The following is a 20,091-nucleotide window of genomic DNA, read 5'->3' as shown; positions in this document are numbered from 1 at the left end:
AGTCACTGCTAGACACCTTTGGTAGTGGCTTATCTCCCGCGAGAAGAGAAGATCTCACTCTTCACCAAAATCCACTCTAGGGTGTACGTAAACAGACTTTCTAAACCGGATAATCCCTTAAAGCAAAATGAAAGGAAAACTGCTATATATAAGGAGATTGTGTATGGACAACCAGTAATTAACAGATCCTTCATCCCATGCTTAAGAAGCCCTAGGGACTCATTCGGATGTCAGTGATTCTTTATCAGTGTTTAAGTGCCAAAACCAAGAGTAGAACATATAGAGTAAAACTAGAATTGAAAGATTGACTCCTGTTTTGTGTTTTCGGGAGACACCCCTGGTTTTGGCATATGAACGCTGATGAAAGATCACCGACATCAGAATGAGCCAATATAGTTGAGCAAAAAAGATTTGCAAGTCCTTAGACCAGTAGTCAAGTCGGATCAGAGCTTGTGAAATGTCCTCCTACCTTCCGTCATTCCTGGTGCATCTTGATTAGCAGGTCCTACCATGTCATCGTTGAGGCACGACGCATGCATAGTACTGTGCTGGGCATGACCCAGGTAGGAGGAGGTGGCATTTTCTAGCCCAGCAGCCTTGGGCTTGTGCCAACTGCCATTCATTCAACTGCCACCGATGTGGCTGCTGGACCAGGATCCAGTGAATCATTTTGCAGAACTATAAATGCACTTTTTGAAAAGAGTCTTGTAAAGATTTAACAAAAGGACCAACTATGTGGAAGTCTAGCTCTCCCTGTAGACCATATGGTATGTTCACACTGCACCTTTTCCACTGTTTCATTCATGACTTGCTCTTCAAATGTCCAATTTTTTGAGTGTCATTTAAAAACACTTCAGCCTTTCAAAAGACTCCACGCGTTTAACCCCTTCACGACCGTGGGGTTTTCCCGTTTCTGTTTTTTTTTTTTGCTCCCTTTCTTCTCAGGTAGAAAACACCTTTTATTTTTTGGTCAATATGGCGTTGTGAGGGCTTGCTTTTCGTGGGACGAGTTGTACTTTTGTAAGACACCGTTACCACTTCTTGTACTGGAAAATGGGATAAAACAAATTCAAAGTACAGCAAAATTGCAAAAAAGTGCAACTCCACAATTGTTTTTTTGTTTTTTCTACTATGTTCACTAAATGCTAAAACTGACCCGCCATTATGATTCTCCAGGTCATTACAAGTTTGTAGATACCAAACAAGCATAGGGTTGTTTTTTTTCTATGTGGTAAAAAAAAATAAAAAAATCCAATGTATAATTCCGGCATTTTGATATTTTTTTTTTAAAAGTTACACCGTTTACAGAGTGGATTCTTTTTATGTTTTGATTTGTTAACGCGGCGATACTAAATGTGTGTATTTTTTTATTGTTTTATTTTTAATGGGGCAGAAGGGGTGTAGCTGGAACCTTTAAATTTATTACATTTTTAAAATATTTTTTAAAAACCTTTTTTTTCTTTTCACTTGCTTCAATAGACTCCATAGGAGACTTGAAGCTGCGATCATCCGATTGCCTGTGCTACACACAGCAGAACTTCAGCCCTGCTATTTGTAGCAGAATTGATTACCTGCTATGAGCGTAGCCACTGAGTGGCACTCATAGCAAAGCGGCAATGACAACCACGGGGGCCTCCTGCAGACCCCAGGTTGCTGCCAACCCATGTCATGCCTCGAGATTATGTAACAGGGGGGCGCCGATGCGCAGGATCAGTGGCGCGCTTCCAGCGCAGCTATGTTAAATGCCATCGTCAGAGATTGATAGCAGCATTTAACATGCTAACAGCTGCAGATGGATCGCGATTCCACCCGCGACTGTTAGGGGTACATGTCAGCTGATGAAAATCTGCTGATATTTTAGAGAAAACATGTGGGTTCAGCGCCATTGCCCGGACGGACACGAAGTATGACGTATATATATGTAATAGGTCGTGAAGGTTAAAAAGAAGTAACATGTCCATTCATCTGCCGTTTTCTGCTAGAAAGACACTTGATGCTTAAAGCAAACAACCAAATAAAGCAAAAAAAAAAAAAAAAAAAAAAAGGCCCTTTACATTTACAAAACTCCAGGGGAAAAAAGATAAAAGAAAAAAAATACATATATCAACGAGTGATTCCGGAAGAGTCTTCAGCTTGAAAAACCAACACTTTTTGATCACCAGAAAAAGACGTGGTGTGAACATACCCTTATGCTGCAGTAGAGATACCGTAATATTTCAGGACGGGTCTCATTCCGTGAAGTGTACAATATAGAGGAAATAACATAAGCACAGAACAGAGGAGAGAAGTAGCTATAGGCACCTAATTCTGGGACTGTCTAGAACATAGGAGCAAGGTTGCGTTGTCTTCTTATGCAGGTGTCACCATTTATTTTTAAAGACTGTCCATGTTGGAGAAAGCATTATTAACTGTACAGTGCGGGAGGCTTTTCTGGATTTCATCTATTTCTTGGCTCTCAAAGAAGATCCCATTGAGGCTGAGAAAGTTCAGGACAGGGAGTCTGACGCTCAAGGCAACAATAGACCGGGCGGAGAAACCGATGCAGTAGTCCAGCCACAACTTCTCTAGGCTCTTCATTCCAGATAGACAGGCCAATCCTGCATCGGTTAAATAGCGGAAATCTAGAAGCGCTAAGGTATGGAGATGCTTCAAGTGGCAGCCGATTAAGTGCAAAGTGATATCGGTTATGTTGCATTCGTTCAACTTTAAGTGCTCCAATTCTTTTAGGTAAGGAATCGCTTTTTGAACCCCAATGTCATTAATTCTGTAGGTACCGGACAGGCAGAGACTCTTTAGGTTTGACTGGCTGCAAACGATCTCTAGATGTTGGTTGGAAAAAGAGGACACTTTGTTTAGGATGAGATTCTCTAATTTCAGGTGATCTTTGGTTTTGCCGGTGGTTTTAAACCAGGTTAGTGGGACCTCGCATTCTGACAGTTCGAGCGTCTTCAAGGTGGATGGTAAACAGTCGTAGCTCACGGAGCGGAGGTTTGTTTCCTGGAGATGGAGGTATTCTAGACTCTGGTAACGCTTTTCCAAGACCTGAAGGACGGCTGGCGTAAGGAACTCTTGTTTCTTCACCGACTTTAAGAGACCCTTAAGCTTCAGGGTCTGCAGGCTGGTTCCAAACCAATGCCTCAACAGATGCCACAATATCTTAGAATTCAGCTGTGAAACAAGATACAAATGGTTATACACTTCAAAATGGAAGAATTTTATTACAACTGGTCTGGATTTAGATAAAACAAAAAAAAAAACAATTTTACAAAAATCTGACTAATTAGTAGAAGCTAAGAAACAATGAAAACCCTATATTAAGGGTCACCAATCTAACCCAAGAAGAGGTGCGAAACCGGCTAAATAAGATTAAAATAGATAAATCTCCGGGTCCGGATGGCATACACCCACGAGTACTAAGAGAACTAAGTAATGTAATAGATAAACCATTATTTCTTATTTTTAGTGACTCTATAGCGACAGGGTCTGTTCCGCAGGACTGGCGCATAGCAAATGTGGTGCCAATATTCAAAAAGGGCTCTAAAAGTGAACCTGGAAATTATAGGCCAGTAAGTCTAACCTCTATTGTTGGTAAAATATTTGAAGGGTTTCTGAGGGATGTTATTCTGGATTATCTCAATGAGAATAACTGTTTAACTCCATATCAGCATGGGTTTATGAGAAATCGCTCCTGTCAAACCAATCTAATCAGTTTTTATGAAGAGGTAAGCTATAGGCTGGACCACGGTGAGTCATTGGACGTGGTATATCTCGATTTTTCCAAAGCGTTTGATACCGTGCCGCACAAGAGGTTGGTACACAAAATGAGAATGCTTGGTCTGGGGGAAAATGTGTGTAAATGGGTTAGTAACTGGCTTAGTGATAGAAAGCAGAGGGTGGTTATAAATGGTATAGTCTCTAACTGGGTCGCTGTGACCAGTGGGGTACCGCAGGGGTCAGTATTGGGACCTGTTCTCTTCAACATATTCATTAATGATCTGGTAGAAGGTTTACACAGTAAAATATCGATATTTGCAGATGATACAAAACTATGTAAAGCAGTTAATACAAGAGAAGATAGTATTCTGCTACAGATGGATCTGGATAAGTTGGAAACTTGGGCTGAAAGGTGGCAGATGAGGTTTAACAATGATAAATGTAAGGTTATACACATGGGAAGAGGGAATCAATATCACCATTACACACTGAACAGGAAACCACTGGGTAAATCTGACAGGGAGAAGGACTTGGGGATCCTAGTTAATGATAAACTTACCTGGAGCAGCCAGTGCCAGGCAGCAGCTGCCAAGGCAAACAGGATCATGGGGTGCATTAAAAGAGGTCTGGATACACATGATGAGAGCATTATACTGCCTCTGTACAAATCCCTAGTTAGACCGCACATGGAGTACTGTGTCCAGTTTTGGGCACCGGTGCTCAGGAAGGATATAATGGAACTAGAGAGAGTACAAAGGAGGGCAACAAAATTAATAAAGGGGATGGGAGAACTACAATACCCAGATAGATTAGCGAAATTAGGATTATTTAGTCTAGAAGAAAGACGACTGAGGGGCGATCTAATAACCATGTATAAGTATATAAGGGGACAATACAAATATCTCGCTGAGGATCTGTTTATACCAAGGAAGGTGACGGGCACAAGGGGGCATTCTTTGCGTCTGGAGGAGAGAAGGTTTTTCCACCAACATAGAAGAGGATTCTTTACTGTTAGGGCAGTGAGAATCTGGAATTGCTTGCCTGAGGAGGTGGTGATGGCGAACTCAGTCGAGGGGTTCAAGAGAGGCCTGGATGTCTTCCTGGAGCAGAACAATATTGTATCATACAATTATTAGGTTCTGTAGAAGGACGTAGATCTGGGTATTTATTATGATGGAATATAGGCTGAACTGGATGGACAAATGTCTTTTTTCGGCCTTACTAACTATGTTACTATGTTACTATGTTACCATGGGCAGCATATAAGGAATAGTGAAAAGAATGCCAGTGACTGACAAACAGCAATATGCAGAGAATAGATAACAGGATCACAAATGATGAAAGCCCCAACAGGGCCCCTTGAACGGGTGTCTAAATGGAACGTGAAAGCACCCTAAAACAATCGAGCCTTTTTAAAAAAAAAAATACATTCATGCACACAAGTCAATGCAAACGCTCTTCTCCAGGTTTTAGCCACCTGTACTAGCCTCGAGGTTTCCATGTCACCACAGCTTCCGCCTTCCTATCTGAATGCAAAAATGTAAATGGCATATGGTAGCATTTATCCACAGCACTCATTGGTACACAATGCCTTGAAAAAGTACTCATACCCTGTGAACTTTTCCACATTACACCCACAATCTTAAATTTGGGAATGAAAGACAAATTTGGGAAGTGTAAAGGAAATGATACAGGGTTTTCTAATTATTTTATAATTATAAATCGGAAAATCGTGACGTGCATTTGTATTCAAACCCCCCCCGTAGTCGGATACCCTAAATAAAATCCAGAGTGACCAATTACCTCCAAAAGTCACATAATTAGCAAATTGAGTCCACTTATGTGTAATTTATTCTCAGTATAACTACAGCTGTTCTGTGAAGGCCTCAGAGGTTTGTTTGAGAAGATTAGGGATCAAACAGTATCATGAAAACTAAGGAACACACCAGACAGGCCCCGGATAAAGTTGTAGAGCAAAGAAGGGTTAGGAGAGCACTAATTAGAAAAGCAGCCATGAGGTCCACTGTCATTCTGGAGGAGCTGCAGAGATCCACAGCTCAGGTGGGAGAATGTGTCCACAGGACAACTATTAGTCATATAGCATATAAGCAAGCGATAAGAAGTTCGATTTGCAGTTAGTAAAAAGCCATGTAGGGGACACAGCTTGCATGTGGAAGAAGGTGCTTTGGTCAGGCGAGACCAAAATAAGAACTACTTCAGCTAAATGCAAAGCGCTATAAGTGTCGGAAAACTAATACTGCATATAACCCTGAAACACAATCCACACTGTCAAAACATGGTGGTGGCAGCATCATGCTGTGGGGAGACCTTTCTTCAGCAGAGACAGGGGAGCTGGTTGATGGGAAGATGGATGGACACAAGGCAATCTTCAAGGAAAACCTGCTAGAGGCTGCAAAAGCCTTGTGACTGGGTTGTATGTTCACCTTTCAGCCGGCCAACGATCCTAAATATTCTGTCAGAGCTACAATGGATGGTTTACAGCAAAGCATATTTATGTGTGTGAACCCGCCCAGTCACAGTTCAGACGAGAGAGAGAGAGAGAGATGGCAGAAATAAACCATCACATACATAGAGAATTGATGGAGGAGATGAAGATGGCTATTTAGTGATTGCAAAATTTCCAAAAGCAGCTAATTTAAAGCTTCCTACAGAATCCATGGCCTCAAATAAAAAACACAGAGACCCCAATAACCCCACTCTGAGAGAAGTCTACCACACCGTACAACGAAATTACAAAGCCATCCTCAGAAAGAAAAAGCAAAACGACATCTCTACCAAACTCCTCCAACTCCAAGATGCCCTTGAAGACAACAAATTTTGGGAACTGTGGAATCACCTTGGATCCAACCAGAAAAGCAACAGCCTCCACATCCAGAGCGGCAACATCTGGCTCCAGTACTTCAAGGACCTCTACAATGACATCCCAAGTGAAGACCTGAACCAGGCACAAAAAGAGCTTGTGAAAAAACTGAAAGATATGGAGGAAAAGTTCAAAGATTTCCAAAATCCTTTGGATACACCAATCACACTGACAGAAATAACAGAAAGGATCACACAGATAAAAGGTAAAAAAGCCAGTGGTCCAGATGGGATCCTCCCAGAAATGCTGAAATACAGCCCTCCAGACATCCAGGCTGCGATAACAAAACTATTTAATATTGTACTGCAGGCCGGCTGCTTCCCCAAAAACTGGAACCAAGGCCTCATAACCCCTATACACAAAAATGGGGACAAGTACGACCCAGCAAACTACCGAGGGATATGTGTCAGCAGCAACCTGGGTAAACTCTTCAACTGCATCCTGAACAAGAGGATCCTCACCTTCCTCACCGAGCACAACGTCCTCAGCAAGAGCCAAGCAGGGTTCATGCCAAACCACCGCACCACTGACCACATCTACACTCTGCACAGCCTCATCAAGAGCCACGTCCACAATACAAAGAACAGGAAGATATACGCTTGTTTTGTGGACTTCAAAAAGGCCTTCGACTCAGTGTGGCACCCAGGACTATTCCTAAAATTGCTGGGGAGCGGAATAGGAGGCAAAACATATGATGTCATCCGAAGCTCCTACACAGAGAACAGTTGCAGTGTGAAGGTCAACGGAAGGAGGACGGCCTATTTCCAACAAAGTCGAGGAGTGAGACAGGGCTGCAGCCTCAGTCCAACGCTCTTTAACATCTACATCAATGAGCTGGCAGTGGCCCTAGAGTCCTCCTCAGCACCAGGACTCACCCTCCATGACACCCAGGTGAAATTTCTGCTGTATGCAGATGACCTCGTGCTGTATCCCAACACTGGACAAATCCCTATCCCCCGACTAAAGAGCCCGATATGTCATGGACTCCTATACCCCACCCTGGAAACATCCCCTATCCTCTAAAAGGAATTTGATATTCCCTGGACCTCTATATGCCCCCCCTCCCCCACCCCCGTATTTTTACCATATGCTTTGGCAATGCTAACATGTACTTAGTCCTGCCAATAAAGCTCATTTGAATTTGAATGAGAGAGAGAGAGAGAGAGAGAGAGAGAGAGAGAGAGAGAAAAAAAAAAAAAAGTAAAAAAAAAAAAAAAATTCCCATTGACTTTGCATTGGGTTTCGTGTTTCGGTCGATCCTCGACTTTTCGCCATAATCGGCTGATTTCACTCGACTCGACTTTTGAGATAGTCGGGTTTCGCGAAACCCGACTCGACCCTAAAAAAGTCAAGGTCGCTCAACCCTAGGATTCACTAAACCATCTCAGACAGATGTATGTCCGGCCTGTTTGAAGACTTCCATTGAAGGAGAACTCACCACCTTCTCTTGGCAGCTTGTTCCACTCATTCATCACCCTCACTGTCTAATATCTAATCTGTATCTTCTCCCTTTCAGTTTCATTCCATTGTTTCTGAGGTTTCCATGTGCAAATGAAAATAAGTATGATCCCTCTACACTGTGATATCCCTTCAGATATTTATAGATGGCTATTAAAGGGAACCTGTCACCTCCAAAATGGAAGGTGAGCTAAGCCCACCAGCATCAGGGGCTTATCTACAGCATTCTGGAATGCTGTAGATAAGCCCCCCGATGTATCCTGAAAGACGAGAAAAAGAGGTTAGATTATACTCACCCAGGGGCGGTCCAATCCGATGGGCATCGCGGTGCGGTCCGGGGCCTCCCATCCTCTTATGATGACGTCCCCTTCTTGTCTTCACGCTGCGGCTCCGGCGCAGGAGTGCTATCCCCCATCCACTAAGGGTATTAAGCCTACATGTCCACCAGCAAGACACAGATGCACCGCTGTTACCCCTCTACAAGGCTTTATCCAGAACAGGCAAATCCATTAAACTACATACAACTTACCAGCAATTTAAGGCTGATACGCTGGCACCTGCAAAAAAGGTTGTCTCCAGTGACATACCAACTTTCTATTTAATTCGCATATGCAAACAGCAGCAAGACGCTGATGCACCGCTGCTATTCCTCTACAAGGTCATACTTGGTATCAAAGAGACTGTACCAGCCCCTTGACACTACAAGGACAACATCCTCTTTACCATAAGAGCCACTCATAACTCCTGGATTAAGTGCGACTTTAGAGTAAGACCCGGGAGGGTCGAAACGTCATCACATTGAGTCGCTTGTACGATTGTTTGATAAGGTGCCTACTATTTGATCTGTCACATTTGATTGATTTCTGTTTTTCACTTGAATAAATTAGCAAGTTTCAAAAAATCCTTTTGTTTCTAAGATATTCCACACAGGGAGTGCGGTGGATTTCAATAATACTAATAATGCGGCTCCGGCGCAGGCGTACTTTGTCTGCCCTGTTGACGGCAGAGCAAAGTACTGCAGTGCGCAGGCGCCGGGAAAGGTCAGAGAAGCCCAGCGCCTGCGCACTGCAGTACTTTGCTCTGCCCTCAACAGGACAGACAAAGTACGCCTGCGCCGGAGCAGCAGCATGAAGACAAGAAGAGGACGTCATCGTAAGAAGATGGGAGGCCCCGGACCGGTGAGTATAATCTAACCTCTTTTTCTCATCTTTCAGGATACATCGGGGCTTATCTACAGCATTACAGAATGCATTACAGAACGCTGTAGATAAGCCCCTGATGCCAGTGTGCTTAGCTCACCTTCCATTTTGGGGGTGGCAGGTTCCCTTTAAGTCTCCTCTTCGCCTTCTTTTTTGCAAGCTAAACGTTCCCAGATCCTTTAACCGTTCCTCGTTGCACATACTTTGCAGTCCACTCACCATCCACATAGACCGTCAGCAGTATATTTACAACATACAAGGTCAGATTTATTGGGCCTTCTTGTAACAAGTCATCCTGAGTCCTGGCCACATAACCTGTAATGGTATACTGGTTTCCTACTAACCACCAGTTTCCTGTGATACGACAGCTGTGTAGAGACCACAGTTATCAGCCAAGACCTAAATGTGCAGTAATGCACCTGTAACGCGGCCATCTGACTCACCGCATTGGAAACACTCAACTGCTGACATAGTAATAAGACTTCCATACCTAAACCGAAAATAAGGACATGCCATCAGCAAGCGGCTATCACCAACTCTATGCAGGAAAGTCATGGCTGACGGTGCAGCTTCCAAGCGCACACTAACTGCAGCAACCACGCAGAGTATTCGGGCCTTCAGCAGAATGGAGCGCAGAACAGAGCAGAACGTTTAGATGAACCCTTACATATAACTGATATCACCGCGTCTGGAACAACCAGAGATATAAAGTTGCAACATTATAAATCCCATAAGATAAAAAAAAAAAAAATCCCCCAAAACACCACATAAGATATGGTATAAAAAGCACTGAAAACATATACTCGTTCGGCAAAAAAACAAGCCGCCATATGGCCCTGTGGGCAGAAAAATAACAAGGTTACAACTCTCGGGATTTGGTAAGAAAAAAAAAAATTATAAATTACCTAAATGTCTGGTATTGCTGTAATTGTCCTGATCAGCATGGTGAACGGTATGAAAAAAGAAAATCCACACCTGCTGCTCATTTGTTCTTTCTGCCTCCCATATATCAATTTGAGGCTCAGTTCACATTTAGCGGAGCACTTACCTTGGTGGTTGCGCCTAAATCCTACAGGATTCAGACAAAAGACTCATCACAACCACTCATTAATGAGACAGATGAAGGCTCTCCGGCCAATGAGCCACATTTGAGAGTTTGCGCAAAAGATAGATAAAGCCGGAATTGTCTCCATCTGTCTCCTTATTGATTGGATGGTGACCTTGACAAATGCCTTTGAGGGGTTTTCCGCCCTTAGGCTATAAGTCTGCAGTCACTACATGTTAAGGTACCTTCACACTAAACAACTTCACAACGATATCGCTAGCGATCCGTGACGTTGCAGCGTCCTGGCTAGCGATATCGTTGTGTTTGACAGGCAGCAGCGATCAGGATCCTGCTGTGATGTCGTTGGTCGCTGCAGAAAGTCCAGAACTTTATTTCGTCGCTGGACTCCCTGCAGACATCGCTGTATCGGCGTGTGTGACACCGATTCAGCGATGTCTTCACTGGTAACCAGGGTAAACATCGGGTTACTAAGTGCAGGGCCGCGCTTAGTAACCCGATGTTTACCCTGGTTACCATCGTAAAAGTAAAAAAAACAAACACTACATACTTACCTTCAGCTGTCTGTCCCCGGTGCTCTGCTTCTCTGCACTCCTCCTGCATCCTGTGTCAGCGTCGGCCAGCCGGAAAGCAGAGCGGTGACGTCACCGCTCTGCTTTCCGGCCGCTGTGATCACAGTCAGTGCAGGAAAGCAGAGCGCCGAGGACAGACAGCTGAAGGTAAGTATGTAGTGTTTGTTGTTTTTTACTTTTACGATGGTAACCATGGTAAACATCGGGTTACTAAGCGCGGCCCTGCGCTTAGTAACCCGATGTTTACCCTGGTTACCGGCATCGTTGGTCGCTGGAGAGCTGTCTGTGTGACAGCTCTCAAGCGACCAAACAGCGACGCTACAGCGAGCGACATCGTTGTCGGTATCGCTGCAGGGAAAAGAACAATGATTCTCAAAAAATCCTTGCAGCTTAAGCGGTTCCTACTGCTCCTGACATGGTGTACATGCACATGACCGCTGCAGCCAATCACTGGCTTCTTAGTTTGTACACTGGATGTGTAAGCCTCAACGCTGAGACTAGCGACTCTCTGCCTGAGGGTGATGTGCGTGTTCAGCATGTGAGCAATGCAGGGAAGTAAGCACACAGCAAGACGTCAGAGGCGTCAGGACACATCCCACCCCCTCAGACCCTGCACTACAAATCTCAGACACCACAGAATGATCCTCCATTCCCCTCCATTAACGTTCCTGCAGTCAGTTTACAGACACACACGAGTGGACGAACACCACGACCATCGGTGAGAACCTGACCTTGTATGGTGTCAGATCAACGTATCTCCATAAGGACTTGTCCAAAATCAGCCTTTTCCACCTCTTGCAGACCCTTGAAGAGGAAAAAAAAAAAAGTCAATGACAGTAGGTGTTACTTTCTGGAAATAAAGTGATTGACCCCTGCACCATGTGTGTGCAGTGTCGGGACCTTCCTCCTCCTCACACCGTGCTGCAAAAGCTAAGAAGACCTGGAAGCATAGACATGGACCGGCGTGGGGGAGGGGCTGCCTGCTCTGCTAAGAGTAGGCTGCACTCTACTAGTCCTGCTGGTATAGGGGATTTGGCGCACTCAGCTGGCAGCGGGATACTGGAGGCTGCACTCTACTGCCCAGCTATTTAGTGGGATGGGCTGACGGTCCGTTATTAGAGGGGGGGGGGGGCACTCTTCTGGTCCCAATGATCAGGGGTTGATCTGCCGGGCTCAGATTAGGGGGCACTCTGCTGGTCCCATTAATAAGGGGATGATCTGCTGGGCTCAGATTAGGGGGCACTCTGCTGGTCCCATTAATAAGGGGATGATCTGCTGGGCTCAGATTAGGGGGCACTCTGCTGGTCCCATTAATAAGGGGATGATCTGCTGGGCTCAGATTAGGGGGCACTCTGCTGGTCCCATTAATAAGGGGATGATCTGCTGGGCTCAGATTAGGGGGCACTCTGCTGGTCCCATTAATAAGGTGATGATCTGCCGGGCTCAGATTAGGGGGCACTCTGCTGGTCCCATTAATAAGGGGATGATCTGCCGGGCTCAGATTAGGGGGCACTCTGCTGGGACTGGTGGTATTGGGGGCACTCTGCTGGGACTGGTGGTATTGGGGGCACTCTGCTGGGACTGGTGGTATTGGGGGCACTCTGCTGGGACTGGTGGTATTGGGGGCACTCTGCTGGGACTGGTGGTATTGGGGGCACTCTGCTGGGACTGATGGTATTGGGGCCACTCTGCTGGGACTGGTGGTATTGGGGCCACTCTGCTGGGACTGGTGGTATTGGGGCCACTCTGCTGGGACTGGTGGTATTGGGGGCACTCTGCTGGGACTGGTGGTATTGGGGGCACTCTGCTGGGACTGGTGGTATTGGGGGCACTCTGCTGGGACTGGTGGTATTGGGGGCACTCTGCTGGGACTGGTGGTATTGGGGGCACTCTGCTGGGACTGGTGGTATTGGGGGCACTCTGCTGGGACTGGTGGTATTGGGGGCACTCTGCTGGGACTGGTGGTATTGGGGGCACTCTCCTGGGACTGGTGGTATTGGGGGCACTCTCCTGGGACTGGTGGTATTGGGGGCACTCTGCTGGGACTGGTGGTATTGGGGGCACTCTGCTGGGACTGGTGGTATTGGGGGCACTCTGCTGGGACAGGTGGTATTGGGGGCACTCTGCTGGGACTGGTGGTATTGGGGGCACTCTGCTGGGACTGGTGGTATTGGGGGCACTCTGCTGGGACTGGTGGTATTGGGGGCACTCTGCTGGGACTGGTGGTATTGGGGGCACTCTGCTGGGACTGGTGGTATTGGGGGCACTCTGCTGGGACTGGTGGTATTGGGGGCACTCTGCTGGGACTGGTGGTATTGGGGGCACTCTGCTGGGACTGGTGGTATTGGGGGCACTCTGCTGGGACTGGTGGTATTGGGGGCACTCTGCTGGGACTGGTGGTATTGGGGGCACTCTGCTGGGACTGATGGTATTGGGGGCCACTCTGCTGAGACTGGTGGTATTGGGCCACTCTGCTGGGACTGGTGGTATTGGGCCACTCTGCTGGGACTGGTGGTATTGGGGCCACTCTGCTGGGACTGGTGGTATTGGGGCCACTCTGCTGGGACTGGTGGTATTGGGGCCACTCTGCTGGGACTGGTGGTATTGGGGCCACTCTGCTGGGACTGGTGGTATTGGGCCACTCTGCGGGGACTGGTGGTATTGGGGGCACTCTGCTGGGACTGGTGGTATTGGGGGGCACTCTGCTGGGTCTGGTGGTATTGGGGGGCACTCTGCTGGGACTGGTGGTATTGGGGGCACTCTGCTGGGACTGGTGGTATTGGGGGCACTCTGCTGGGACTGGTGGTATTGGGGGCACTCTGCTGGGACTGGTGGTATTGGGGGCACTCTGCTGGGACTGGTGGTATTGGGGGCACTCTGCTGGGACTGGTGGTATTGGGGGCACTCTGCTGGGACTGGTGGTATTGGGGGCACTCTGCTGGGACTGGTGGTATTGGGGGCACTCTGCTGGGACTGGTGGTATTGGGGGCACTCTGCTGGGACTGGTGGTATTGGGGGGCACTCTGCTGGGACTGGTGGTATTGGGGGGCACTCTGCTGGGACTGGTGGTATTGGGGGGCACTCTGCTGGGACTGGTGGTATTGGGGGGCACTCTGCTGGGACTGGTGGTATTGGGGGGCACTCTGCTGGGACTGGTGGTATTGGGGCCACTCTGCTGGGACTGGTGGTATTGGGGCCACTCTGCTGGGACTGGTGGTATTGGGGCACTCTGCTGGGACTGGTGGTATTGGGGCCACTCTGCTGGGACTGGTGGTATTGGGGCCACTCTGCTGGGACTGGTGGTATTGGGGGCACTCTGCTGGGACTGGTGGTATTGGGGGCACTCTGCTGGGACTGGTGGTATTGGGGGCACTCTGCTGGGACTGGTGGTATTGGGGGCACTCTGCTGGGTCTGGTGGTATTGGGGGGCACTCTGCTGGGACTGGTGGTATTGGGGGCACTCTGCTGGGACTGGTGGTATTGGGGGCACTCTGCTGGGACTGGTGGTATTGGGGGCACTCTGCTGGGACTGGTGGTATTGGGGGCACTCTGCTGGGACTGGTGGTATTGGGGGCACTCTGCTGGGACTGGTACTTTTGGTGCTGCTCTGCTGGGACTGGTGGTATTGGGGGCACTCTGCTGGGACTGGTGGTATTGGGGGGGCACTCTGCTGGGACTGGTGGTATTGGGGCCACTCTGCTGGGACTGGTGGTATTGGGGGCACTCTGCTGGGACTGGTGGTATTGGGCGGCACTCTGCTGGGACTGGTGGTATTGGGCGGCACTCTGCTGGGACTGGTGGTATTGGGGGCACTCTGCTGGGACTGGTACTTTTGGTGCTGCTCTGCTGGGACTGGTGGTATTGGGGGCACTCTGCTGGGACTGGTGGTATTGGGGGCACTCTGCTGGGACTGGTGGTATTGGGGGCACTCTGCTGGGACTGGTGGTATTGGGGCCACTCTGCTGGGACTGGTGGTATTGGGGGCACTCTGCTGGGACTGGTGGTATTGGGGGCACTCTGCTGGGACTGGTGGTATTGGGGGCACTCTGCTGGGACTGGTGGTATTGGGGGCACTCTGCTGGGACTGGTGGTATTGGGGCCACTCTGCTGGGACTGGTGGTATTGGGGGCACTCTGCTGGGACTGGTGGTATTGGGGCCACTCTGCTGGGACTGGTGGTATTGGGGGCACTCTGCTGGGACTGGTGGTATTGGGGGCACTCTGCTGGGACTGGTGGTATTGGGGGGGCACTCTGCTGGGACTGGTGGTATTGGGGCCACTCTGCTGGGACTGGTGGTATTGGGGCCACTCTGCTGGGACTGGTGGTATTGGGGGCACTCTCCTGGGACTGGTGGTATTGGGGGCACTCTGCTGGGACTGGTGGTATTGGGGGCACTCTGCTGGGACTGGTGGTATTGGGGCCACTCTGCTGGGACTGGTGGTATTGGGGGCACTCTGCTGGGACTGGTGGTATTGGGGGCACTCTGCTGGGACTGGTGGTATTGGGGGCACTCTGCTGGGACTGGTGGTATTGGGGGCACTCTGCTGGGACTGGTGGTATTGGGGGCACTCTGCTGGGACTGGTGGTATTGGGGGCACTCTGCTGGGACTGGTGGTATTGGGGGCACTCTGCTGGGACTGGTGGTATTGGGGGGGCACTCTGCTGGGACTGGTGGTATTGGGGGCACTCTGCTGGGACTGGTGGTATTGGGGGCACTCTGCTGGGACTGGTGGTATTGGGGGCACTCTGCTGGGACTGGTGGTATTGGGGGCACTCTGCTGGGACTGGTGGTATTGGGGGCACTCTGCTGGGACTGGTGGTATTGGGGGCACTCTGCTGGGACTGGTGGTATTGGGGGCACTCTGCTGGGACTGGTGGTATTGGGGGCACTCTGCTGGGACTGGTGGTATTGGGGGCACTCTGCTGGGACTGGTGGTATTGGGGGCACTCTGCTGGGACTGGTGGTATTGGGGGCACTCTGCTGGGACTGGTGGTATTGGGGGCACTCTGCTGGGACTGGTGGTATTGGGGGCACTCTGCTGGGACTGGTGGTATTGGGGGCACTCTGCTGGGACTGGTGGTATTGGGGGCACTCTGCTGGGACTGGTGGTATTGGGGGGGCACTCTGCTGGGACTGGTGGTATTGGGGGCACTCTGCTGGGACTGGTGGTATTGGGGGCACTCTGCTGGGACTGGTGGTATTGGGGGCACTCTGCTGGGACTGGTGGTATTGGGGGGGCACTCTGCTGGGACTGGTGGTATTGGGGGCACTCTGCTGGGACTGGTGGTATTGGGGGCACTCTGCTGGGACTGGTGGTATTGGGGGCACTCTGCTGGGACTGGTGGTATTGGGGGCACTCTGCTGGGACTGGTGGTATTGGGGGCACTCTGCTGGGACTGGTGGTATTGGGGGCACTCTGCTGGGACTGGTGGTATTGGGGCCACTCTGCTGGGACTGGTGGTATTGGGGGCACTCTGCTGGGACTGGTGGTATTGGGGGCACTCTGCTGGGACTGGTGGTATTGGGGGCACTCTGCTGGGACTGGTGGTATTGGGGCCACTCTGCTGGGACTGGTGGTATTGGGGGCACTCTGCTGGGACTGGTGGTATTGGGGGCACTCTGCTGGGACTGGTGGTATTGGGGGCACTCTGCTGGGACTGGTGGTATTGGGGGGGCACTCTGCTGGGACTGGTGGTATTGGGGCCACTCTGCTGGGACTGGTGGTATTGGGGCCACTCTGCTGGGACTGGTGGTATTGGGGGCACTCTGCTGGGACTGGTGGTATTGGGGGCACTCTGCTGGGACTGGTGGTATTGGGGGCACTCTGCTGGGTCTGGTGGTATTGGGGGCACTCTGCTGGGACTGGTGGTATTGGGGCCACTCTGCTGGGACTGGTGGTATTGGGGGCACTCTGCTAGGACTGGTGGTATTGGGGCCACTCTGCTGGGACTGGTGGTATTGGGGGCACTCTGCTAGGACTGGTGGTATTGGGGGCACTCTGCTGGGACTGGTGGTATTGGGGGCACTCTGCTGGGTCTGGTGGTATTGGGGGCACTCTGCTGGGACTGGTGGTATTGGGGCCACTCTGCTGGGACTGGTGGTATTGGGGGCACTCTGCTGGGACTGGTGGTATTGGGGCCACTCTGCTGGGACTGGTGGTATTGGGGGCACTCTGCTGGGACTGGTGGTATTGGGGCCACTCTGCTGGGACTGGTGGTATTGGGGGCACTCTGCTAGGACTGGTGGTATTGGGGCCACTCTGCTGGGACTGGTGGTATTGGGGGCACTCTGCTAGGACTGGTGGTATTGGGGGCACTCTGCTGGGACTGGTGGTATTGGGGGCACTCTGCTGGGACTGGTGGTATTGGGGGGCACTCTGCTAGGACTGGTGGTATTGGGGGCACTCTGCTGGGACTGGTGGTATTGGGGGCACTCTGCTGGGACTGGTGGTATTGGGGGGCACTCTGCTAGGACTGGTGGTATTGGGGGCACTCTGCTAGGACTGGTGGTATTGGGGGCACTCTGCTGGGACTGGTGGTATTGGGGGCACTCTGCTGGGACTGGTGGTATTGGGGGGCACTCTGCTAGGACTGGTGGTATTGGGGGCACTCTGCTGGGACTGGTGGTATTGGGGGCACTCTGCTGGGTCTGGTGGTATTGGGGGCACTCTGCTGGGACTGGTGGTATTGGGGCCACTCTGCTGGGACTGGTGGTATTGGGGCCACTCTGCTGGGACTGGTGGTATTGGGGGCACTCTGCTAGGACTGGTGGTATTGGGGCCACTCTGCTGGGACTGGTGGTATTGGGGGCACTCTGCTAGGACTGGTGGTATTGGGGGCACTCTGCTAGGACTGGTGGTATTGGGGGCACTCTGCTGGGACTGGTGGTATTGGGGGGCACTCTGCTGGGACTGGTGGTATTGGGGGCACTCTGCTGGGACTGGTGGTATTGGGGGCACTCTGCTGGGACTGGTGGTATTGGGGGCACTCTGCTGGGACTGGTGGTATTGGGGGCACTCTGCTGGGACTGGTGGTATTGGGGGCACTCTGCTGGGACTGGTGGTATTGGGGCCACTCTGCTGGGACTGGTGGTATTGGGGGCACTCTGCTGGGACTGGTGGTATTGGGGGCACTCTGCTGGGACTGGTGGTATTGGGGGCACTCTGCTGGGACTGGTGGTATTGGGGGCACTCTGCTGGGACTGGTGGTATTGGGGGCACTCTGCTGGGACTGGTGGTATTGGGGGCACTCTGCTGGGACTGGTGGTATTGGGGGCACTCTGCTGGGACTGGTGGTATTGGGGGGGCACTCTGCTGGGACTGGTGGTATTGGGGCCACTCTGCTGGGACTGGTGGTATTGGGGCCACTCTGCTGGGACTGGTGGTATTGGGGGCACTCTGCTGGGACTGGTGGTATTGGGGGCACTCTGCTGGGACTGGTGGTATTGGGGGCACTCTGCTGGGTCTGGTGGTATTGGGGGCACTCTGCTGGGACTGGTGGTATTGGGGCCACTCTGCTGGGACTGGTGGTATTGGGGGCACTCTGCTAGGACTGGTGGTATTGGGGCCACTCTGCTGGGACTGGTGGTATTGGGGGCACTCTGCTAGGACTGGTGGTATTGGGGGCACTCTGCTGGGACTGGTGGTATTGGGGGCACTCTGCTGGGTCTGGTGGTATTGGGGGCACTCTGCTGGGACTGGTGGTATTGGGGCCACTCTGCTGGGACTGGTGGTATTGGGGGCACTCTGCTAGGACTGGTGGTATTGGGGCCACTCTGCTGGGACTGGTGGTATTGGGGGCACTCTGCTAGGACTGGTGGTATTGGGGGCACTCTGCTGGGACTGGTGGTATTGGGGGCACTCTGCTGGGACTGGTGGTATTGGGGGCACTCTGCTGGGTCTGGTGGTATTGGGGGCACTCTGCTGGGACTGGTGGTATTGGGGCCACTCTGCTGGGACTGGTGGTATTGGGGGCACTCTGCTAGGACTGGTGGTATTGGGGCCACTCTGCTGGGACTGGTGGTATTGGGGGCACTCTGCTAGGACTGGTGGTATTGGGGGCACTCTGCTGGGACTGGTGGTATTGGGGGCACTCTGCTGGGACTGGTGGTATTGGGGGCACTCTGCTGGGACTGGTGGTATTGGGGGGCACTCTGCTAGGACTGGTGGTATTGGGGGCACTCTGCTGGGACTGGTGGTATTGGGGGCACTCTGCTGGGTCTGGTGGTATTGGGGGCACTCTGCTGGGACTGGTGGTATTGGGGCCACTCTGCTGGGACTGGTGGTATTGGGGCCACTCTGCTGGGACTGGTGGTATTGGGGGCACTCTGCTAGGACTGGTGGTATTGGGGCCACTCTGCTGGGACTGGTGGTATTGGGGGCACTCTGCTAGGACTGGTGGTATTGGGGGCACTCTGCTAGGACTGGTGGTATTGGGGGCACTCTGCTGGGACTGGTGGTATTGGGGGGCACTCTGCTGGGACTGGTGGTATTGGGGGCACTCTGCTGGGACTGGTGGTATTGGGGGCACTCTGCTGGGACTGGTGGTATTGGGGGGCCACTGCTGGCATTAGCGGGAGGTCGGCCGATCTGTCACACTGCCGCCCACTGCAGATATGTCACCGTTGGCCGCATCTTTGGTTACTGCAGTTATTGTATCACTACAAACTACAAGTCCCAGCATCCACTGCTTTCCTCTCTGTGACTTGTAGTACCACTGCACATGCTCAGAAGGGTCACAGCCCCAGGAAGCCCTGCCGTCCCGGCTCTCCTGCCCGCATCCCCGCCTCTCACCGGCAGCTCCGGATCAGGTCCCGCACGGACAGGAAGCTGAGCACCTCCAGGAGGACGCTGTCCGGCAGCCACGACAGGTTCGGAGACGTAGATATTCCTCCGGAGGTCTCACCATAATGCACCGCGGCCGACATCTTCACCATCTCCATGGACACGGCGCACTTCCGCCTCGAGACTGTCAACGGCGACCATAGAGACAACTGTGATGAGGGGCAGAGCGTCTCGCATCAGCTACGCATCCGCTTGTACCATAGACGCCACTGGGGGACAGAGCGTCGCTACAGCTTCACATGTAGAGCGGCCACAAGTGACTGGCAGGGAAACTGTACAGCCCCATCATCAGTAATGCAATCCATAACTGGTATTGGTCACGTGGACACGTCTGTCATTACAGGTCACCTGCAGCCTGTGT

General features: G+C 51.1%; 1 protein-coding gene across 2 annotated transcripts; it reads right to left on the bottom strand.

Moving 5' to 3' along the window:
* Window positions 1-906: 906 nt before the first annotated feature.
* Window positions 907-20,017, bottom strand: FBXL12 (F-box and leucine rich repeat protein 12). Of its 2 annotated transcripts, none has more exons than XM_069767054.1 (3): window positions 19,792-20,017; window positions 11,619-11,691; window positions 907-3,168 (listed from the first exon to the last, which is right to left on the bottom strand). In XM_069767054.1, the coding sequence occupies exons 1-3, from the start codon at window positions 19,905-19,907 to the stop codon at window positions 2,374-2,376; spliced, it is 984 nt and encodes a 327-aa protein (XP_069623155.1). In that variant the 5' UTR covers window positions 19,908-20,017; the 3' UTR covers window positions 907-2,373. The 2 variants fall into 2 exon arrangements, with proteins under 2 accessions (XP_069623155.1, XP_069623154.1); XM_069767053.1 differs by having other exon boundaries at window positions 19,680-19,903.
* Window positions 20,018-20,091: the final 74 nt, after the last annotated feature.

The sequence above is a fragment of the Ranitomeya imitator genome, chromosome 4 (assembly GCF_032444005.1).
Source record: "Ranitomeya imitator isolate aRanImi1 chromosome 4, aRanImi1.pri, whole genome shotgun sequence".
Taxonomy (NCBI): domain Eukaryota; kingdom Metazoa; phylum Chordata; class Amphibia; order Anura; family Dendrobatidae; genus Ranitomeya; species Ranitomeya imitator.
This window is presented reverse-complemented; position numbering and strand designations above follow the sequence as displayed.

Coding starts and splice junctions, on each gene's coding strand:
- FBXL12 (XM_069767053.1), bottom strand. CDS start 19,828: ATGGAGATGGTGAAGATGTCGGCCGCGGTGCATTATGGTGAGACCTCC. Junction 11,692..19,679: donor GACCTGATCCGGAGCTGCCG/GTGAGAGGCGGG, acceptor TTCCTCTTCAAG/GGTCTGCAAGAGGTGGAAAA. Junction 3,169..11,618: donor TTGATCTGACACCATACAAG/GTCAGGTTCTCA, acceptor CTTGTTTCACAG/CTGAATTCTAAGATATTGTG.